This window comes from Dama dama, chromosome 12 (assembly GCF_033118175.1).
Source record: "Dama dama isolate Ldn47 chromosome 12, ASM3311817v1, whole genome shotgun sequence".
NCBI lineage: Eukaryota > Metazoa > Chordata > Mammalia > Artiodactyla > Cervidae > Dama > Dama dama.
The window spans coordinates 24073302-24097181 of NC_083692.1; the positions used below are offsets into that span (position 1 = coordinate 24073302).

The window sequence follows — 23880 nt, forward strand, 5'->3', positions numbered from 1 at the left end:
GAACTGAATTGCCAGGTTCACTGGCTAAGGACAACTAATAGTGTCTACAGTTCTAGGTCTGAGAATAAGATTTTCTGGTTCCATCAGATCTGATTGACAAGCATTCTTCTTTCTGTAGTGCCTAAGGTTCTGGTAGGCTCCAGAGCCAGGGAGACCATTTCTCAACTTCTGTATCCCATCCCAGCTAGTCAAGGGTTTCCTATAGTCCTCGACTTTTCAGTCTGGGGTCTCTATGCTATTTCAACCCCAATTTCATGAGGTGGTATTAAAGTACCATGCAGTAATTGTTTAAATTTTGCAATGAGAGGTCATTTAAAGTAGCCTTAAAACCAAAAGCTTTCTGACAGAAATGGAAAGTGTTTGCAAATAAGTATGAGTTTGGGGACAGTAACCTCTTATAGCTACTGTTTTGTAAAAATTTTTATTAATTTTTTGCACCACAAAACTTGTGGGATCTTAGTTCCCCAACCAGGGATTGAACCCAGCCACTGCAGTGAAAGCACCAAGTAAGTCTTAACCATTGGACCACCAGGGAATTCCCCTCTTGTAGCTACTCTTGATCCCCTAGCTTTCAGTTTACTGATCTTCCTTTCAGCCATTCATCTTCCAGTATCCCCATATTACAGGTCCTAGCAAACAAGCTCTAGTATAAGACTTCTATGAAAGGGCACAAGGTATTGTCCAGCTTTGAAATATCTTCAAGGGAAGCTTCAGCTTGACGTTCTTAACTCCCAGTGAACCAATCTTATAGTGTCAGGGTTAAAATTAGAGCTATTTGGCCTTGCCTTTTAGTCTTCATCTGCCTTTATACAATTCAGATGCAAAGAACTACATCAGTTTGAGAGTTTATTCTTGTATTTATTAAGTGTTTAAGTGGACAATATTTTTTTTTTTACTCAGTGTTACCTTAACGTATTTTGTTATCAGCCAGGTCAACATGCCTCTAAATGACTCCTTATTACCCTGACCACATGGCTTTTAGCTATAGAAGTTTAAAGAGAAACAGTGTCTCCAGTGACATGTAATAGAAAAGATCCCCTGGCAGGCAAGGGGCTTCAGCAGATCTACTTAGGTAATTAACAGGTTGATCACTGCTTACCTGTACTGTGTATTTCCTCAGTAATATACATGCCTTCTCGATAGGTCAGTCCCCCTACAACAGGGGTTCCTGTGGCTGGAGCCAGTGTAGGGTCAAATGCATCAATATCGAAACTCAGATGGATTGGCCTTTGTCTTCTTGAAAGGAGGAAAATAAGAGAAAGTCATTTGGGCTGTACTTGGATATTCATCCTTCCTACAGCTACAACTCCTTGGTTTTGTTGTGTTAATGCTAGTACTTTATTAATGCAGCAGATTTCCAGATTTCCTGTTCTGAAAGTTACTATGTTAGGTGCTTACACACTTCATAGTCTTGCCCTTGGTTCTGTGCGCCTCAGACTAACTCCAGTTTGTATTTCTGATTTACCCTGGGCTTTAGAGCCTCTTATATTAAGAACTATCAACAGAGGGAATTCCTCACTTCCATAGGACAAGGGTTCTGGCAAATTCTAGTTGTAGTTGGATTGGTCTAGGTTACAGTTAGTTATCCTCTCAGAGTAGAACAGCAGCTCTGAACTTATGACTGCGATCTTACCATCTCCCAATTGCAACTTCAGTTTAGCCCAATGGTTGAAGGTAACATACAGTAAACACCTATATAGTAAATTATTTATACTTCTTAACACTTTAAGAAACGGTATACTACCAAGGTGGGGCAATTAATCACCCAGAAATGAAGACTCAGCACTGGGAAAATGTTAACTAGCATTTTATTAGCATTCATCTGTCATCTTTCTATACTACCAAGATTTGCTTAATATAAAACTTTCAGATGATGCAATAGTTGAGGCTGGGAAGAGAAAAGTTGGAACAATGAATGCTTCTCCTCTCGAAAGATAAGTATTAAAAATGGAGCTAAAGAGAAATTCACTGGAGCTGTTTTCACTCCCGGCCCCAGAAGAACATGACTAAAGTTTCATAGTCTCTTTCTGAATTATCTGAATTTTTTTATATGTACGTTTTGCTTTATAAGGTCATTATCCTCAAGAGACAGGCCAAAGTTTACTGCCCACTGACAGTCTGCCCTGTTCCCTTTGGAACCTAGAAGTAGACATCCATTGTAGTTACTTACTTGCCAATCAGCAGATCAAATGTCTGTTCCATGACTTTCTGGATACCAAGTCGATCTATGTCTCTCATAGAAAAATACTGGATATCATAATTCTTTAAAATAAAACTGGTGAGATATAAAGGAAAGAAGCCTTAGCTAAAGAGCAGTTTTTTCAATCAGATGTGGGAGTGGGGCTTGTCTTTATAGTGACCTACAACAGGTTAAGTCCAGAAATAACCTATCAAGTGGAACATTAGTGGCCAGGACAGGCCTAAAACTCAACCCTAATGTATCAACTTACTGTTCAGGAGGGTCCACGTCTCTTAGTCCAATATATACAATACTTGGGGAAGAGATACAAGGTTTGATCCAGGAAAATCCTGGGAGCTGTGGTACCTGTGAAGAGAAGGACTCATCAGGGATTCTTGGTCTCCCCAAGATAAATCCCTGTGTGCGGTATGCTTTCTCTCCTTACCCTTAGTGTATGTGTAAACCAGCAAACACAAGATCTGGGAAAAAACTGATAGAAGTGGAAATGATTCAGAAGGGCAGCTGCAGAACACAGTATAGTCTTCAGAAGAATAAAATACCTTCTTTTAACACAATCACAGGAAACTAATCAAACTGATCACATGGACCACAGCCTTGTCTAACTCAATGAAACTATGAGCCATGTCCTGTAGGGCCACCCAAGATGGACAGGTCATGGTGGAGAGTTATGACAAAACGTGGTCCACTAGAGAAGGCAATGGCAAACCACTTAAGTATTCTTGCCTTGAGAACCCCATGAACAGTATGAAAAGGCAAAAGGACAGGACATTGAAAGATGAACTTCTAGGTCAGTAGGTGCCCAATATGCTACTGGAGAAGAGTGGAGAAATAACACCAGAAAGAGTGAAGAGATGGAGCCAAAGCAAAACAACGCCCAGTTGTGGCTGTGACTGGTGATAGAAATAAAATCTGATGCTGTAAAGAACATTATTGCATAGGAACCTGGAAAGTTAGGTCCATAAATCAAGGTAAATTGGAAGTGGTCAAACAGGAGATGGGAAGAGTGAACATCGACATTTTAGTAATCAGTGAAATAAAATGGACTGGAATTGGCGAATTTAGCTCCGATGACCATTCTACTACTGTGGGCAAAAATCCCTTAGAAGAAATGGAGTAGCCATCATAGTCAACAAAAGAGTCCAGAATGCAGTACTTGGGTGCAATCTAGAATGACAGAATGATCTCTGTTCATTTCCAAGGCAAACCATTCAATATCATAGTAATCCAAGTCTGTATTAATGCTGAAGAAGCTGACGTTGAACAGTTCTATGAAGACCTGCTAGAACTAGCACCCAAAAAAGATGTCCTTTTCATTATAAGGAACTGGAATACAAAAGTAGGAAGTCAAGAGATACCTGGAGTAACAGGCAAATTTGGCCTTGGAGTACAAAATAAAGCAAGGCAAAGGGTAACAAAGTTTTGCCAAGAGAATGCACTTGTCATAGCAAACACCCTCTTCCAACAACACAAGAGAAGACTACACATCGACATCACCAGATGGTCAGTACCAAAATCAGATTAATTATATTCTTTGCAGCCTAATGGCAAAGCTCTATACAGTCAGAAGAAACAAGACCAGGATCTGACTGTGGTTCAGATCATGAACTCAATCTTACTGCCAAATTCAGACTTGAAGAAAGTAGGGAAAAATCACTAGACCATTCAGGTATGACCTAAGTCAAATCTTTTATGATTTTACAGAAGTGACAAATAGATTGAAGGGATTAGATCTGATAGACAGAGTGCCTGAAGAACTATGGACAGAGGTTCGTGACATTGTACAGGAGGCAGTGATCAAGACGGTCCTCAAGAAAAATAAATGCAAAAAGGCAAAATGGTTGTCGAGGCCTTACAAATAGCTGAGAAAAGAAGAGAAGCTTAAGTCAAAAGAGAAAAGGAAAGATATACCCATTTGAATGCAGAGTTCCAAAGAATAGCACGGAGAGATAAAGCCTTCCTCAGTGATCAATGCAAAGAAACAGAGGAAAACTAGAATGGGAAAGACTAGAGATCTCTTCAAGAAAATTAGTGATACCAAGGGAACATTTCATGCAAAGATGGGCATAATAAAGGACAGAAATGGTATGGACCTAGCTGAAGCAGAAGATATTAAGAAGAGGTGGCAAAAATACACAGAACTATACAAAAAAGATCTTCCTGACCCAGATAACCACGATGGTGTGATCACTCACCTAGAGCCAGACATCCTGGAAAGAGAAGTCAAATGGGCATAGGAAGCATCACTACAAACAAAGCTAGCGGAGGTAATGGAATTCCAGTTGAGTTATTTCAAATCCTAAAAGATGATGCTGTGAAAGTGCTGCACTCAATATGCCAGCAAATTTGGAAAACTCAGCAGTGGCCACAGGACTGGAAAAGTTCAGTTTTCATTCCAATTCCAAAGAAAGGCAATGCCAAAGAATGCTCAAACTACTGCACAACTGCACTCATCTCACAGACTAGCAGAGTAATGCTCAAAATTCTCCAAGCCAGGCTTCAACAGTCCAGATGTTCAAGATGGATTTAGAAAAGACAAAGGAACCAGAGATCAAATTGCAAACATCCATTGGATCATTGAAAAAGCAAGAGAGTTCCATAAAAACATCTGCTTTATTGACTATGCCAAAGCCTTTGACTGTGTGGATCACAACAAACAGTGGACAATTCCTTAAGAGATGGGAATACCAGACCACCTTGACCTAACCTGCCTCTTGAGAAATCTGTATGCAGGTCAAGAAGCAACAGTTAGAAGTGGACATGGAACAACAGACTGGTTCCAAATCAGGAAAGGAGTATGTCAAGGTTCTATATTGTCCCCCTCCTTATTTAACTTACATGCAGAGTATATCATGCAAAATGCCAGGCTGGATGAAGCACAAGCTGGAATCAAGATTGCCGGGAGAAATATCAATAACCCCAGATACACAGGTGACACCACCCTTATGGCAGAAAGTAAAGAAGAACTAAAGATCCTCTTGATGAAAGTAAAAGAGGAGAGTGAAAAAGTTGGCTTAAAACTCAACATTCAGAAAATTAAGATCATGGCATCCGGTCCCATCACTTCATGGCAAATAGATGGGGAAAACAATGGAAACAGTGACAGACTTTTATTTTCTTGGGCTCCAAAATCACTGCAGATGGGTGACTGCAGCCATGAAATTAAAAGACGCTTACTCTTGGAAGAAAAGCTGTGACCAACCTAGACAGCATATTATAAAGCAGAGACATTACTTTGCCAACAAACGTCTGTCTAGTCAAAGCTATGGTTCTTGCAGTAGTCATGTATGGATGTGAGAGTTGGACTATAAAGAAAGCTGAATGCCAAAGAATGCTGGGTGCTGAAGAATTGATGCTTTTGAACTGTGGAGTTCGAGAAGCCTCTTGAGAGTCCCTTGGACTGCAAGATCAAACCTGTCCTAAAGGAAATCAGTCCTGAGTATTCATTGGAAGGACTGATGCTGAAGCTGAGGCTCTAATACTTTGGCCACCTGATGTGAAGAGCTGATTCATTAGAAAAGACCCCTGATGCTGGGAAAGATTAAAGGCAGGAGAAGTGGACAACAGCAGATGAGATGGTTGGATGGCATCACAGACTCAATGGACATGAGTTTGAGCAAGCTTCAGGAGTATGGTGATGGACAGGGAACCCTGGCATGCTGCAGTCCATGAGGTCGTAAAGAGTCGGACACAACTGAGCGAATGACCTGAATTGAAGGTGGCTTTGGTTTCTCATTAACTTACCTAAATAGCAAGAATACTGCTGACTAGATCTTTTCCACCTCTTTGCACACTATTGAATTGTTTACAGATTGGTTCTCGAGATGGGAACCAGGTTATGTTTCAAGTCCCCAAGAGTCAAAATGTGAATTCTGCCTAGTGAATAACCTTTGTACTGTCCTGGTTTAACTTGGTCCCTTACTGAGGGGAGGGATACACAGATTTTAGTCCATGCCTAGCACGAGCTCTCATGTCTTCTGGGTGGGAAAACATTACCGAGGTAATCATGGTTTTATTTGTCTTCTAGACTGGTGGGTCCAGGAGTGAGGCCCTGGAGCTTCTTACCAATAATTCTTCAGGCTGTAGGTATATCCATATCACTAGAGGGTACTGCCCACTACCACATTCCTTTATTATGAGATGAGATTATGAGCCACTCCAGGAGCAGGGCCCCTGTTCTATGCCCCCAGCATCTAGACTATCTGGTCCAAAATAAGTTTGGTGAACAAATGAAGAAGTGGGGAACATTACCACCATCACCATAAATCTATCCTTCAGAGAAGTCTTACTGAACTAGATTCTCAGAGCCCCAGGATAACCCTTAGAAACCTGCTCGATGTTCTGTTCATTTCGGCCCACAGACCTTGTCCTGTAGTTCTCTGAGGAGAAATGAAACTGGCTGTCCGTGTAGGTTTCCAGATGAAGTGGTGAGGGGTGTATTGATGTCAGCATGGGCATCAACCCAGATCACACCAAGGTCTGGGCAGTGTCGGGCATGGCCACTGATGGTACCGATTGCCAGGCTGCAAAGAACAAATAAAATAATCTTAAAGGCCCCCTGCTTGGCAAACATCAGTAATGACAAACATTCTCAGCCAGCACAGCTCACACTTTGTCCTTAGGGTGAAATCAGGGCTCTAGATTGAGTCTGGATTTGGATAAGAACAGAGCCCCTGGGACTGTCATTCCCAAAGACAAATCCTGAATGAAAGGGAGAGATGGGAGGCGCTAAAGATTCAAAGCTGACAACCGGTTATTCTTGGGGTGTGCCAGGTGTCATTGCTGCCCCTAAATTCCTTTAATTGGATCCATTAGCCTTGGCCCAGAAAAGGACCCAAAATTTTGTTCAACAAATGAAATCCTGTTAAAGAGTTGATCAGTATGTAACAACTTACTAGAAACTACTTAATATCTCTTGAGAGACCAAGAAGAATGAATTACTTTTAAAGAATCAGTTATATTAACTTTTTAAGAATAAAAATTTTTATTACCACTTTTTAGAAAGGTTATGTGATACTTCCTAAAACAAGAAGTCAGCATTTTTAAAGACATTAGCAAGGCAACCCAATTAAAGACCTCATTAGATCACTGAATAAAACAAGTTTATTTGCATGTTCTGTACATTAGCATGACATTCAAGTATCGTTAAGTGTTTCTGGTTTTTGCTTTGCTTGTCCTTGGTCTCTGCTTACATTAGCCAACTGTCCTGCCTGAACTGAAGGAGTACAGCTGATGAAATTGTGTTTGGAAAGCTGCCCAAGCTTCCCAGGAACCAAAGAATTTGTCCTCAGGGTAATGGGAAATGCAGCTTAAGCATCTTAGGAACTAGCCACAGTCATCCTTTTGGTCAGTATACCCTGAGGTAGCATTTTAAGCCCAGTGTCTCACATAGGACCTTTTCAAGAGAGAGCATATGGTATGGTGCTAAAAGCACTGGATCAATTCAGAATACTGCGGGTCTTTCTAGGAAGAACTGTGTGAAATAGGACAAGTCATCTAACTTCTCTAGACTGCTGTTTCCCTTTCTATAAGGTAAGGATAATAATCTTAGTCAGTTTGATGATCAAAGCAGTAGTGTATGTTACTCTGTTAAAGGGAGCTGAGTGACTGAAAAGTGCCTCTTTCTTTAAAATATTCAGCAGCTGTTCAGATTATATACACACACCCCTTCCTTTCTAGAATCTTTCAGACAACCTAGGTTTTAGCAGTGAGAGGACTGCAATCTTCATACAAACAAAAGAAAAACCAAAGATTATAATTGCAGTAATAAGTGAGCCCTAAATAGGTAAGCCAACCAGAAAAGAGACAATAAATAAATGAGAGAGACAATAAATGAGCTCTCAGAGCTCAGAGAGTACTGAGCTAAGAGCAAGAGACCCACCCTTGAGTTATTTAATCAATTTCAGTAGAGAATCTGGGACTGACTTCCTTACTCTACCTAAAATTTTATTCTTAATGAGGACTCTACCTGTCTTTCCAGTTCTGTTAATTGATCTGGAAAGTTGAGTGACTCAGGGAAGTTGCTAGATTTGATCTCAAAAGACAATTTAATTGCCCATAGTGGTCACAATGGACTTGAATCCAAGCTCTACTACTTCCTGGCTCTAGATGTTATTCAGCATCTGTCCCTCATTGTACCCAGCAGTGAATTAGATAAAATAGTATCTGCCTCATGGCACGGTTTTGAGGATTAACTGAGACTATGTATTAAATGCTTGATATTCCTAGGACTTCAGTGCCATTTTTCTTTCTACCAAAAACATCTTCATTACTTAGCTCAAATTATACTCCCCCGTGATATGTGACTAGTCCAGCCCAGACTGGTCTCTTCCTTCGGAGATGTAGAATTCAGTATTTTTTCCTCATTGCATGTATATTTATTTCATTTAATTCTAATAGATCACAGGTTTCCAATACTCCTTGGCACTGCTTGACAACTGATCAGAACAGTGCTCAGTAAACTGCATGCTGACTCACTGAGAGGAAGGATCAATTGCATAAGCCACCTAGGGTCCATACTGTGGAGGTAGAGAAAGTATTCTCATGCCAAGTGGGGCATTTCCTGTCAGCAGAAATGCTTTAAAAAAATAAATTCAGCTTGTCGATGAATCCCTCCAATTCTCCTAAATAATCAAAATGAAAAGTCATTAGAAGTTTTAAGAAAGTTCTCCAAGAAGCAAGCATGAAACATACCATCTAAAAACTTGGCTCTTAGTCTAACTCTGAACTTGCGACACGTCTTACGAAAGAAACTCATACTATGTGCCACGTCTTACGAAGGAAACTACATGCCTCAGGTGGTCCTGATCTTAGACATGAAAATGCTATGTACATGATGCCCTAGAAACTCTAGAGTTCTTTAAATGAGGAAACTGAGACAAAGAAGCTAGCTGATCCGCCCAGAGCACCGCGCAGTCCAGCCCCTCCACCGCCCCGGCTGCCGCTTACCTGTGGTCGCCTCCCACCGTGACGCAGCTGTAGCCACCCGCCACAGCTCGGCTCACCACCTCCGCCAGCTCCTGGTTGGCCAGGCCCACCGAGCGAGGATTTACTATCAAGTTGTTATAGAGGTCATCTTTGGGAACTGGAGTAAAATTCAAATCTCCAAAGTCTTTAAGGTGGCAGCCTAGAAAGGAATGAGGGGTGACAAGAGTAATCATGTTATTCCCACTTTTACTGGCCTGGAGCCACAAATAACAGTTGTAACAAAGTGCATATCAGGGTAACTAAAACGTCACGTGACAGTGGCAGGATTCTCTCAGTCCTCCCAGCAATCCTGCGGGGTAGATTCTTTTAGGAATATCATTTTACAGGTAAAGAAGCTGAATTTTAGAAAGTAAAACCCAGAAATGTTCACTCACTTAACCTACCAGTCACAAAGCTGGTCGCAATTAGAGCTCAGATAGCCTCAAGTTAGAGTGAAAGTAAAATACCAAGAGGAACTGAAAGGATTTATAGAAAATTAAGTAGCATTAATTTAGGACAAAGAAACAAATATAGGAATTCTCATAATATCAACTTTTTAAAAAATAAAAGGCCAATATGAGTACCTAAATATCTCGTGTGTAGGAGGCTTTTACCGTTAATTATACTTATAAGATCCCAAACACTGTTGCAACTGCTCAACAGAAATTCTTAAGACTCACAATCCTATTAGGCAACTGCAGTATGCCATTCTATAGGTGAGGGAACTGATGCAAGGCCCCAAGGTCACACAGTTTCTAGGTGTCAGAATCAGGATCCCAATTCAGGCCATTTGCCCCAAAGTGTGTATTCTACACTATGCAGTTGAGACCTCAAAGACTCCCTCTTGATTCCAACACTTTAAGAACTAAACAGCCCTCTCCCAGGAGCCAACAAGACAGCAGAAGGGGAGCAGGCAGCAGTGGGCCTTCCACAAGTTCACCCACAGGGATGAGCACCCAGACCAGCTGCTGGACATGCCGACGCAGTGACACAGGTGCACGGCACCCCATGGCCGTGGCAGAAGCTCCTGGGCAGGACCAGTCTCGGGGCTCGGCCCAAAGAGAAGCCATAGGTACTGAAGTCATCCCACTCAGACGGTAGGTGTCTACAACCGCAAGACCTTCACTGGGTGGAAACCAAGTCCAAACACTACCTGGGTGAGTTCTCCATCACCTACAAGCCCAGGAAGCATGGAGCCACCCACTCCTCCTGCTTCATCTGCCTCGAGTACCTGTTTGGCCAGTAAAGGCACAGACTTCTCTTTAAAACAAACAAAATGAGCTACTGGTACATTCTGACAGTAAGCTGTAACATTTTCCCACCCAGGCAGGGTTCACAGTATTCCAGCAAATTACATTAGTCACTCTAGTAACCTTTAGTAACTACATGTTAATCTTTAGTGTAAGTAACAATCTTTCCATCTTAACCATTTATATCAATAAATCAGTTACATTTAGGGTGAGGACTAAATAATCTAACACTATCAGGAGATATGAGTAAACAGAATGTTAGAACAGATTGTATTCTTAAGGGCCTCCTCCAACTGGGATCCAGGTATGATGAGGGGAGGGGCAAAGGGTGGGTCACAGGAGAGACATCTTAATGTCTGCAGAGATTTGTGTTAAAGATCTAGATTAAGACCAGCACAGACCAGTCTTGAGTGTAAGTTGTACAGTTTGAGCTTTACCTCTTGAACCCAAACTCAATCCAAAGCCAAACTTCTGAAAGAATGTAGAAATTTGAGAAGCCACGGTCTGGAACATAAGGCCAACAATGGCCTGGAACATAAGCCCAACCAAGGGATCACCACTAGTAAGGATACTGGAAGCAAAACAGACTGTCTTATCCTATTCTCAATTAAAGGTAAGATGCATATGCAGCTAGACTTCTGTGTGTATCTTCTTTGTATACCATTGCTTTTTTAAAAATAACATATGAGAGATCCAAAACTGGAGAAGATATCAATGACTAAATAAGAAGGAAAGGTTCTGGAGGTAGAATATGAAAACAGACCAAAGATATTGGGAACCAAGAGAAAAAAAAGTAATCAAATAAAACAACTATAAAAAAATTTTCTTAAAAGTCTTTTAAAAAGAAAAAAGACATAAGATCACTATTAAGAAGAGGTAGCAAGAATACACAGAAGATCTATACAAAAAAGATCTTCATGATCCAGATAACCACGATGGTGTGATCACTCACCTAGAGCCAGACATCCTGGAATGCAAAGTCAAGTGGGCCTTAGGAAGCATTGCTACAAACAAAGCTAGTGGAGGTGATGGAATTCCAGTTGAGTTATTTCAAATCCTAAAAGATGATGCTGTGAAAGTGCTGCACTCAATATGCCAGCAAATTTGGAAAGCTCATCAGTGGTCACAGGACTGGAAAAGGTCAGTTTTCATTCCAATCTCAAAGAAAGGCAATGCTAAAGAATGTTCAAACTACCGCACAATTGCATTCATCTCATATGCTAGCAAACTAATGCTCAAAATTCTCCAAGCCAGGCTTCAACAGTATGTGAACTGAGAACTTCCAGATGTTCAAGCTGGATTTAGAAAAGGCAAGGGAACCAGAGATCATATTGCCAACATCCATTGGATCATCGAAAAAGCAAGAGAATTCCAGAAAAAAATCCACATCTTTACTGATTACGCCAAAGTCTTTGACTGTGTCGATCACAAGCTGTGGAAAATTCTTCAAGAGATGGGAATACCAGACCACCTTGACCTGCCACCTGAGAAATCTGTATGCAGGTCAAGAAGCAACAGTTAGAAGTGGACATGGAACAATGGGCTGGTTCCAAATTAGGAAAGGAGTACGTCAAGGTTGTATATTGTCACCCTGCTTATTTAATTTATATGCAGAGTACATCATGCAAAATCCCAGGCTGGATGAAGCATAAGCTGGAATCAAGATTGCCGGGAGAAATATCAATAACCCCAGATACACAGATGATACCACCATTATGGCAGAAAGCAAAGAGGAACTAAAGAGCCTCTTGATGAAAGTGAAAGAGGAGAGTGAAAAGCTGGCTTAAAACTCAACATTCAAAAAACAAAGAACATGGCATCTGGTACCATCACTTCATGGCAAATAGATGGGGAAACAATGGAAACAGTGACAGACTTTATTTTCTTGGTCTCCAAAATCACTGCAGATGGTTGACTGCAGCCATGAAATTAAAAGACACTTGCTCCTTGGAAGAAAAACTATGACCAACCTAGACAGCATATTAAAAAGCAGAGAAATGACTTTGCCAACAAAGGTCCGTGTAGTCGAGGCTATGGTTTTTCTAGTAGTCACGTATGGATGTGAGAGTTGGACTATAAAGAAAGCTGAGAGCCAAAGAATTGATGCTTTTGAACTGTGGTATTGGAGAAGACTCTTGAGAGTCCCTTGAACTGTAAGGAGATCAAACCTGTCAATCCTAAAGGAAATCAGTCCTGAATATTCATTGGAAGGGCTGATGCTGAAGCTGAAGCTCTAATACTTTGGCCACCTGATGTGAAGAACTGACTCACTGGAAAAGACCTTGATGCAGGGAAAGACTGAAGGCAGGAGGAGACGGGGACAACAGCAGATGAGATGGTTGGATGGCATCACCGACTCAATGGACGTGAATTTGAGCAAACTCTGGGAGTTGGTGATGGACAGGGAAGTCTAGCGTGCAGCAGTCCATGGGGTCACAAAGAGTTGGACATGACTAAGTGCCTGAACTGAACTGAAGGTCACTATGTACTTTACTGAATCTCAAAATATGGAAGGACACTTTGGATTTAAGAGAAATGAAGCATTAACTTTCAAGTTAATATTAGTTCTTGCCACTGTTGCAAGACAGTCTTGTGCTGGACAGATTCTATGTCAGTGCCTATACTTGGATGTTTTAACTTCTCTCCAGTGCTAAGTCGCTTCAGTCATATCTGACTTTTTGCAACCCTATGGACTGTAGTCCGCCACATTCCTCTGTTCATGGAATTCTCCAGGCAAGAATATTGGAGTGGGTTGCCATGCCCTTCTCCAAAGGATCTTCTAAACCCAGGGATTGAACCCATGTCTCTTAAGTCTCCTGCATTTGCAGGCTGGTTCTTTATCACTAGCACAACCTGGGAAGCCCCTTTAACTTCCCTACCCATGTTTATCTCAGCATCTCCTTAAACCACATCAAGCATTTAGGCTCTTCCTAGGTGTTTTATGCTAGGTGTATAATTAGAAAGGGTTTATAATCTAAGTAAATAATGCTAATACTAATTTTTGAAGACTAACTCATTTAATCCTCCCATAGCCAATAAGAAATAATGAGAACTAAAGTGATCAGCCTAGTGGTTAAGTGACAGAACTTGAGGAACACTCAAGTCCAATCATGGAATATAGAATGTAGGCTTCGATAAGTGGGACAGAAACAGTACTAACTGGGCTCACTATTGTTTACTTATCAGAATAAAGCTGCAGAAAGCCTAAAAAGGAACCTTAAGAGAATCTGGCAGTCTTAAAAGCAACACTCTCCATGGCAGAGAGACTGAATTTCATAAAAGGATTTCGGTCATTAAACGTGTAACTGTGGAGTGAATCACCAGATTAATTCACAGCCTGGATGGTGGGTTCTGATTCCTTGCTTGCCAAACAGCCTTTTGCTTACTCAGTTAGTTTCCCAGCTGCCCTCATACCAGCAAGAGGACTTCCTGACAGTGGATGTCAGAAGGACCATTGCTCACTGTAATTATGCACAGATGGGCATTGGGTTTATACATCATGGTTAGCATCAGTCTCTGGGTTTAAAAGCCTGATAAACTGCTACACACTTTAAGACTTCTGTTCCTGGATCCACAAAGCTGAGGGCCAGACCCCTTGAAGGGATTAATACCTTGAGGGCCCTTCCTGAGTGGCCCACCCTGTATGACTCCCAACTCTGCTCCTGGAATTCCACAATAAAGTCCAGGTAAGGACTAGGGACAGTGAATGCTAAAGAAGTGAAAGGAAATTCAGGGAGGATCGGGTAGACAAGGAAGGGCTTCTACAATGAGTGAGTTTTGTACAGGAAAATTTTGTTATTCTATTGTTGTTTTCCTTTCTAATTGACAATAGAAATTTTTGTAAAATCGTCAAGGAAATGTCAAATGGTGAGAGCCCCTTATCCCATTCTCCAAGTTTGACTACTCTGTCCTTGTAGACCTTTATCCCTAAATAAAATCCATGGTGTTCTTTGTTTTGTTAACACTTCACAAATTTGCACATACAGCCGGTGCTAATCTTCTCTGAATTGTTCCAGTTTTTTAGTATATGTGCTGCTGAAGCAAGCACCATAATATTCTTTTTTTATATATATTTTTAACACAAAAAAACATTTAGTATTGGGGTATAGTTGATTAACAATGTTGTGATAGTTTCAGGTGTACAATGAAGGGACTCAGCCATACATATACATGTTAGATTGGTTTCTTGTTCATTTAAGTATCCAGGGTTCAATATTCTAGGTCAGCAAGCAGCTTTCCTCTATATGATTCAGAAACCAGACTCCTTCTGGCTCGTGGATCTGCCACACTTAGGAGCTTGTCATCTTGTATGGCTAAGGTTAAGTCTCCCCAGGTTCAAGGCAGGTGGAGAGGGAGAAGGCACTAAGAAGGCACACCTCTGCTTTTAAAGGCCCCAGCCTAGAAGTGGCACATCATTCCTGCTCAGATGGCACTGGCCAGCAAACTAGGTTTTCACATCCAGAAGAGGATGAGACTGGATTCTGGCAGACAGCTAAATCTGTGACACAGTGAATACTTTCTAGTTCCACTGCCATAATCTTTAAGTGATTAAGAACTCAAAATATGAAAGCTTATGTTGCTGATCTTAACTGTTCCAGTTCATTACAGAGCAGAATCAAGTGAGGGGACCATGCCATCCTGATGCAACCTGATGCAGCTTTCTCCTATAATGCCTACTGCACCAGTAGCATTGTAACACCCAAATGACTAGTGGAACAGAGCCTAAGATTGGTTTCTAAAGAAAATGAGGACCTGAAAGAAGAAATGTATGCCTTGTTTGGAAACAGTTGAATAATTTAATAGGAATGAGATGTCTGCATATTGGAGCTAAGCAATATGAAGTTATAGGGAACATAAATTATGACCCATAGGCTGTTTTTGAGGTGTAAAGAGGTTGATGGGAGGTTAATTTTTTTAAGAGCAGGATGAACTGAGTACAGTTAAAGCAATTAATTTGAGTGCTAATGGCAAATTTTCTGGTTCAAAAAACAAGAAATGGTTTCACCAATTTTAATGAATCTTGGAATAATAGTGAAAACTGCACATACTATAACATGGAATAGCTACCATGCTGGAGGGAGCTCTCTCTTCTCAAATCTTTTGTGCTTCAGGTCAACTCATCTGCAAGTCTAAATTGGAAGAGACACAATATTCCATTGCTGCTCTTTCCTCTTTTAGAAGGTACTGTAAGATGAAATAAACCCGAAACTTCCAAGGAAGCTCTCATATCAAATAGATCTGCAACCAACTGGAAAGGGCTCTCATTTTTCATTTGCAGTGGGGAAAAAAGTCAAGCCCTATATATACTGGCACCGCCTCATTGCTTTTCTCCTCAGTGCTGGAAATAAAAATACACTGACTACTACTCTGATCTTTTAGGCCTGGATGTTACCTTTGGCCTTGATAAACCTCTCAGGTTCCATCGGAGTGGAACAAGAACACAAGGGCATCCACAGAATGATGCAACCGGAAGAAATGAAAAGAGCCCTATCTGACCTTAGCAATGTCTGCGAACAGCACTTCTATTTCAGGGCCCTCATCACCAGTGAATCCCTGAAAGAAGCCAGTGACAGGAAACAAGGGAAAGGAACACAACTTGTCTCTCTCTGCCTACCATGTAGTGCTGGCTAGATGCTTTACGGAGCATCTACTTCCTCTGTTGGTATCATCATCCACATGCTGCAGAAGAAATTCAGCAAAGGTAAATGGCTCCCACAGTTCAGAGCATGCCTGAATCCTCCTTTGGTTAGAGATCAGATAAGAATATTATGAGTGAGCAGGCATTTCTACAAAAGAAGGGGACCCCATTCTCTCTGCTGCTCCACTTGTACTTACAGGTAGCTTTAGCTGCTCCCAAGGCCTCCAGCCAGTCGAGAGACGGGTATTGAAGTGGGTTGACACATGGGTGAGTATAGCGAACCACAGGTAGCCTACTGGCAGAATATCAGACTTGGAGAAAAGCCAAGAGTCTATTGTTGTTGTGCTGTTGTTTAGTCGCTAAATCGTGTCCAACTCTTTAGCGACCCCATGGGCTATAACCTGCCAGGCTCCTCTGTCCAGGATTTCCCAGGCAAGAATACTGGAGTGGACTGCCATTTCGTCTCCAGGGGATCGTCCCAACCCAGGGATTGAACCCATGTCTCCTGCTTGGCAGGCAGATGAGCCGCCTGGGAAGCCCGAGAGTCCATTTTTGAACGGTCCTTGAATAGGATGAGAGCTTATGATTCGTCAGGAATAATGAGTCAGTGAAACGTGCAGAAAAACGAAGACTCTGAGTTCTCATTTGGTGCCAAGAGAACACTGGTGGCTCTTAAAGTTACAGATTCATATATTGCACATGGCAGATTTCATCCCACAGAAAGGGAATTCCTGGTATTTTAAAAGGACTGCACCTGCTAATTCTTAGAACCTCAAAGTTGTACCTGGAAGATCAACTTATTGAAAACAGTTACGATGCTACTCTAAGACCACAGCTGAGGAAGGCCAGGGAGAGTAGCACAGGGGGCTCGAGGATGGAAGGCTAATCCCGGCATCCAGGCTGGTCACTTCAGACATGTCCATCTAACACATACCGGGCTTAACCTCAAGATCAGCTGATATAGACGTGGTTACTAGATGCCTGTGCATGACTGTGATCCTGGTGTAAAAAAACCCCAACACAAAACAAGCGCGAAAGTTTGGCCCAAGACATGTAACAAGAGATGACTTGCAATACCATTTATATTTATATTATATTATATTCATATTTATATTGTTTCCTGCTAATTGGTTTTCCAGCTACATCTGAACTTCTTGCCGAAGGAGAACAGGGCATCACCTGCTGAGAATAGGCTTAGTAATGCATGCCCCTCTGTACCCAACTGATGTCAACCCTCCAGGCACTTCTAGACCACAGTGAGCCAGCCAGCTCAGCTTTCTCGGGCAGTCTTCAGATCATCAGCAGAGAGATGGCAGCCTGATTCCAACACAGGCAGGGGCAGAGAGAAGAGGAGGGTTCCTCTGGCTTCACAAGTCACTGCAACATAACCACTTTCCCTCATTCCAAACAAGACTGTTAAGCTTCTCTGAGAAAAAGATCTGTTGTTAACATGCTGACAAGACCTCAAGCTACTTCAATATCTAACCACAGAAAGAGATAGCAATGATCCCTGGGGCTAAAATATTGCTCTTCAGAATATGTGATTTTTTTCTTTTTTAAATTCTTGATGCTTCACCTTGTTCCAGGAAGGACTGAAAGGGTGAGTGACTACTAAGGCTCTGCCAGTAAACCAGTCCAGATGTGTAGCTCCCTGCCCCAGACCTGGGCTAGCATCCCAGTGAGTTTCCCAAGGAACCTCAACAAACCAGACCGACCACATTCCACACAATTCAAAAGCACATGCATGAAGACCAGGTGGCCAGGGTGGCTCATGTGGTCATAACAGATGCAAAGGAAAGAATCACTGTCCTCTGGCCCCTGACTCCCCAGAAGAGTCAAGATCTCTAACCAAGTTCAGTCTCTAAGTATGTCCCACCCTCACACAGTCGTTAGTTAAAATAAGGTAACAAGGAAAAGTTGACTCATTGGAAAAGACCCTGATGCTGGGAGGGATTGGGGGCAGGAGGAGAAGGGGACGACAGAGGATGAGATGGCTGGATGGCATCACCGACTCGATGGGCATGAGTTTGAGTAAACTCTGGGAGTTGCTAATGGACAGGGAGGCCTGGCGTGTTGCGACTCATGGGGTCGCAAGGAGTTGGACACGACTGAGCGACTGAACTGAACTGAACTGAACAAGGAAAAGCCTACAACACACTAAGGGCGACATTGTATTAGTTCAACTGGATGAGGCATCTTTGTGGTTTTTCTCTCCACCCTACCCTTTTCCTCACAATAGATGGTGTAACTTAAGACTTCCCAAAACTTGTTTGTAATATGATTATGTCATTTTGAGAAGAAAAGAGTTTTCGGTGAGAAGTAGCAAATACACACAGGCCCATTGGTTTCTCATCACAATGGCTCCTAAGGAGTCCAGCTTTCACACACAGTTCAAACTTTCTACCTTCCCTATAAAAGAATATAAAGGCACCGCCAATTTCACTTGGGACAGTGATTCTCTGAAAACCCTAACCGCAATGCCACATCCTACTGTGACTCAATTTTCAGTCACACAGGAAGGTATTTTCTATTTCTTTTCCTATTCTGTAATTCTGATTTCTTGGGTTAGAGGAGGGAGCCAGAAAGATGCTTTCTATCTTCTCATCAAATCTTAGCATTACTACAGCTATTACAGGAATACACCCTCCCCACCAGGAGAGCTTGCTCATTAATAGAGAGGACAAGTAAATTTATTCAAGCGCTAAGTTATTTAAACTAAACATGGTAATCTCTTAGGTTCTAGGCCTCTGAACGGTACTGTCTTGGATATGAAAGGAATAATGCCACTTCTGTCTAAAGCAACTAGAGGTCAGCCTTACTTGAAGCAGTCATCTTGGACACTCAAGTTCTAGATTAAAACCAAGCATGTTTCAGAAAAGGAGGCAAAAACTGGTCATCACTGCTTACCAACACTTAGCGTGACTAAGTTCATTCAACTGGTAGCCCAACACCTTGTAAGAATTAAACAATTTGATACACGACAGATATATAGATTAATATATATAATCTGATAATATATCAATTTGATATATTATTTATTGTCATGCATTTTTAAAATCTGAGAAACCAGGGGGCTTCTGAGGAGCAAACTATTTTGAGAGAAAGGAAGTTGTGATCCGGGAAAATCCCATGGGTAACGATGGATAAAGTTCCAGAAGATAGCTAGATTTTTTGCCCCATTTCTTCCTTCAACAAAAGCTGACTGTGTGCTGACTGCGCGCCTGGCTGCAGCCTTCAGGATGCTCACAGCCTGGTCAGAAGACAGGCGGGGGAAGCACAGACCGGTGCTAATTGTGATGACGCCGTCATACACAGGGTGTGATGGAAAGAGTCACGAGAAGATGCTGACTCAGATCCAGGATGAGCCAAAAGGGCATCTCAGAAGAATTGGTGTCTGAATCTTGAAGATTTTAGCCAGGAATAAAAGGAGAAAGGCTTGCCAAGCAGAAAAGGCACATAATGCCTTCAGGCCTACACAACAATGCCCAGGGACCATCAGGGATGACTGCAGAGAGATGAGGCAGGAAGAGGCAGGGCTCAGGTCCTATATGCAGTAGGAGCTACTAAGGTTCAAGTCAGGAGGTGACAGATCAAATCTGCACCGTAGATCTGGTGGCCTCTGGAAAACTGCCTGGCCTGCAGAAGAGCAGCCGCCAGAGGGCCTATAAAGACAAGGCGGTGGGAGAGAACTGACGAGATTCCAGCAATACTTAAGAGGGCTATGGGGGAGAAAGGGTTTGCCCTCCAGCCTTCTGGCTCTGCTACCACCAGAGATAAGAAAGCACAGGGGAAGGGAGTGGAGATGATGCTAAGTTCAGTTTTGGATGCACCGACATTGGGGTGTTAGAGACTATCCTGTTGATCATACACAGGAACGAGTTAATGACTCAATTCAACAAGTTAAAGGCTCAATTCAATGAGTATTCAATGACTGATGACATCACTTTGAATGAAAACATGTCACCTGGTGGCTCAGATGGGAAAGAATCTGCCTGCAATGCAGGAGACCTAGGTTTGATCCCTGGGTTGGGAAGATCCCCTGGAGAAGGAAATGGCTACCCATTCCAGTATTCTTGCCTGGAAAATTCCACGGGCAGAGGAGTCTGGTGGGCTACAGTCCATGGGCCCACAAAGAGTCATATGTGACTGAGCACAAGAAGCAGAACTGCCAGGAAAAAACCCAAAAAGCTGGACCTGAATTTGACCAAGAATCTAGATTTAGTAAACAGTTGACAGGAAATACAGAGGACAAAGAACATGTCCCAGAATGCTACAAGGATGCCATCTGCAAAATCCAAGCTGAGAGATTCTACAAATGACCTAGTTTCCTCTACAGATCAACCACAAGTATAAATCAGTTGGGCACTGTGAATCTTAACTGTGTAAAGACAGATGCAAATTGAAAATAGACTTGATTATCCCTGTTGAAAACAAGGGTAGACTTTTCCCATCTCTGTGTTTCAGAATTTCTTTCTCTGTCCTTTTCACATGCAAGTAATCTTTACAGACTAAATAGGCCTCATAATTTAGGAATGTTTCCTCAAGGATCTGGGAACCACTTTTTGAAATGCAAACATCTAGGGTCTCAACCTCCCAGTTCTAAGGGCATGGATGGTGGGCTCCTTGCTTCAATTTGCCAAAAAACTACCTCCCACGTTAAGATGTGAGATGTTTGTTTCCCCTCCAGATAAAGCCAGTCAACTAAAGTAGTCCCTCCAAGTTTGATGATAAAGTTAGGATGAGTTACATATGATATTTTTTCCAGTAGTCATTTATGGATGTGAAAGTTGGACTATAAAGAAAGCTGAGCGCAGAAGAATTGACGCTTTTGAATTGTGGTGTTGGAGAAGACTCTTGAGAGTCCCTTGGACTGCAAGGAGATCAGTCCTGGGTGTTCACTGGAAGGACTGATGTTGAAGCTGAAACTCCAATACTTTGGCCACCTGATGCAATAAGCTGACTCATCTGAAAAGACCCTGATGCTGGGAAAGATTGAGGGCAGGAGGAGAAGGGGACGGCAGAGGATGAGATGCTTGGATGGCATCATCGACTCAATGGACATGAGTTTGGGTAAACTCCGGGAGTTGGTGATGAACAGGGAGGCTTGGCGTGCTGCAGTTCACGGGGTCGCAAAGAGCTGGACATGACTGAGCGACTGTACTGAACTGAACATGTGCTATAACTGTGTGCATGCTAAGTTGATTCAGTCGTGTCTAACTCTTTGCAATCCCATGTATTGGAGCCCACCAGGCTCCTCTGCGGAATTCTCCAGGCAAAAATACTGGAATGGGTTGCCATGCCCTCCTCCAGAGGATCTTCTTGACCCAGGGACTGAACCCGAGTCTCTTCCGTCTCCTGCATTGGCAGGTGGGTTCTTTACCACTAGTGCTACCTGGGACCCTGTGACATAAGGTCAACTATCAAAGTCTTCTAACTGGAGGACTAGTTATTAATCTTGAAAACATGGATTGTACTGCACCTGCTTGGCTATAGAAAAGAGTAAGATTTCTTTATCTTTGTAATTTTTCAGCAGATTGCCCGATTTAATGTTTATTCAAAAATAAACTGTTTTCCTTCTCTACCACCTTTGTGGACAGGTTCTCAGTTGAGAAATTCTTTTAAATTATATTTCCCTGATACTCTGTATTTGATACTAACTTATTTTAGATGCAATAAAGTATTGTAGTTAATTTTAAAGCTTTCTCGAATTTTGAAGAAATACAATGAAATATTTGCAGATGAAAAAATAGATGTCTTCATATTTGCTTCAAAAGTTATGAAGGTGGGATGAGAAACATTGCCAAGTATGGATAATTGGTACTAGGTGATAGACATCAAATTCATTATGTTACCGTCTCTACTTTCCTTATGTTTGAACACTTCCATAATAAAAAAGTTAAGATACACAGAAGCCAGCTGGTATATAAGTTTGGAGCTGGAAGGAAAGGGAATTTTAAGTGTTGGAGATAAAGCTCTGGAGGCATCAATGTACAAGTACCAGGAAGGCCATGGAAATGGACAAACTGCCAACCAAGGCAGCATAAAGCAAGAGGATCAAGGGCAATAACCCTGAGGAATACCACCATGTAGGTGGTGGAGAATATTGCAAAGAAACCCGAAGAATTAAAAGTAGAAGAGGGTGGTGTCAGTTTCAATAAGGATGGCATGGTTAATAGTGTCAAATGTGAATGTTGCAGAATCCACCATATTAGAAAGTAGGAGATCAGAGACCTTAGCAAAATCAGTTTCATTGCAGTGATGGCCCAGGACACCAGGTTATAGCAAGGAGATGTGTAAAAAGGCAGTGGGGAAGCCAAGACAGCGGCTCTGAAGAGAAGCAAAATATCTGGACAAGGGCTGGAAGGCTACATTTGGCAGATAGCGGGTAGGAGGTGGGTAAGATTTGCACTGAATTATTGAAGGGACAGGTTAGTAAAGAGGTGCTGAGAAACAAGGGAAAGAAGGGCTAAGTGACTGAACAAGGACACTCGGGTAGTAGAAAGGGACAGGCTCTAGACCACAGGGAGATGGCATGGCTGAGAATCACTTGTCCAGTATCTGCTCTTCCCTTCCTCCAGAAAGAATTTTATTAATAGCTGAGGTGTGATCCCCTAGAATAGACTAAATTCAACATCTTCCTTTCCAACTGGCTGTGGCCATGTGAGATGCTGGGGCCAAGAGGATAAGCAGAGGCATCCTCCAGCAATGTCCTGGGAACTTCCCTTAAGGGAAAGCGCAGGTTCTCCCTCTGCCCGCTTCTTGATTGATTCTCCCATCCTGCCACCAGAAACGAGGCCACAGCCTTAAGGGACCATTAGATAGAGGCCTTGCTGGTAAAGCAGCAAGATAAGAATCTAGGTCTGAATGTCAAGGAACTGGGCCTCCAAACCAGCTCTGACTTCTCTCTAGACTCTATTTCCTGGAGAGTGAACTGTTTTTCTTAAAGCACTGTTATTTGGGACTTTCATCATGTGCAATTGTACCTGCCTACCCAGGAAGGACTGAATACCTCATCCTCTAAGGAGAGTATCATAGCATCTTTGTAGATACAACTAATTGGGGGGATGATGGGGGAAAGAGCTAGAAGTTAAGGGAGTTCATACTTGAGTTGGAAAAATAGGAGAATTGTGGGTAGGTTTGAAATAGCCATCATGAGGAATACAGGGATTTCAGAAGAAGCTGGGGACCATACCTTTATGATGGTGCCACTCAGCTTATTCAGCCATGATGAACCGAGAAAGGTTCTGACTGCCCCAACTGAGGGGCTAGGTTGTATATGGCAAGTTGTGAAGCTCTCAACTACTTCTACTGCTGACTGTATGACCTTCAGGCCATACATTTTTTCCATTCTCAGATTTTATTTATAGGACAGTGTGCTAAATAACAAGTTGAAAATTTTTCAAGCATACAGCATTATTATGTCCCTAAGAAGTTACAACCTCAAGTGAACTTCCTTGTTCTTAGAATATTCTAATTCATTTTTAAATTTTAAATTGTGATAAAATACACATAAATTTAAATTATGGTAAAATACACATAAAAATAACCATCTTAATCACTTTTAAGGGGTATTAAGTCATTCACATTACTAGGTAATGATCACCACCATCCATCTCCAGAACTCTTTCTTGTAAACCTGAGATTCTGTACCCATTAAACCATCTCTCTCCATTCCCTCTTCCAGTCCCTGAACCACCATTCTACTTTGCCCCTATGAATCTGACTACTCCAGGTACCTCATAAATGGAATCATACATATGTCTTTTTGCAACTGGTTTATATCACTTAACATAATGCTCAAGGTTCACCATGTTATAGCATATGTCAAT

General features: G+C 42.0%; 1 protein-coding gene across 1 annotated transcript in view; it reads right to left on the reverse strand.

Annotated features, from left to right (window-relative positions):
* Window positions 1–23880, reverse strand: part of ARG2 (arginase 2) — a 32892-nt gene that overhangs the window by 1804 nt on the left and 7208 nt on the right. Inside the window, exons 3-7 of the mRNA XM_061156817.1 lie at window positions 9146–9323; window positions 6561–6720; window positions 2451–2545; window positions 2171–2275; window positions 1100–1236 (exon numbers count right to left, since the gene is read on the reverse strand). Of these exons, the coding sequence (XP_061012800.1) occupies window positions 1100–1236; window positions 2171–2275; window positions 2451–2545; window positions 6561–6720; window positions 9146–9323 (675 nt within the window). The remainder of the gene's footprint in view (window positions 1–1099; window positions 1237–2170; window positions 2276–2450; window positions 2546–6560; window positions 6721–9145; window positions 9324–23880) is intronic.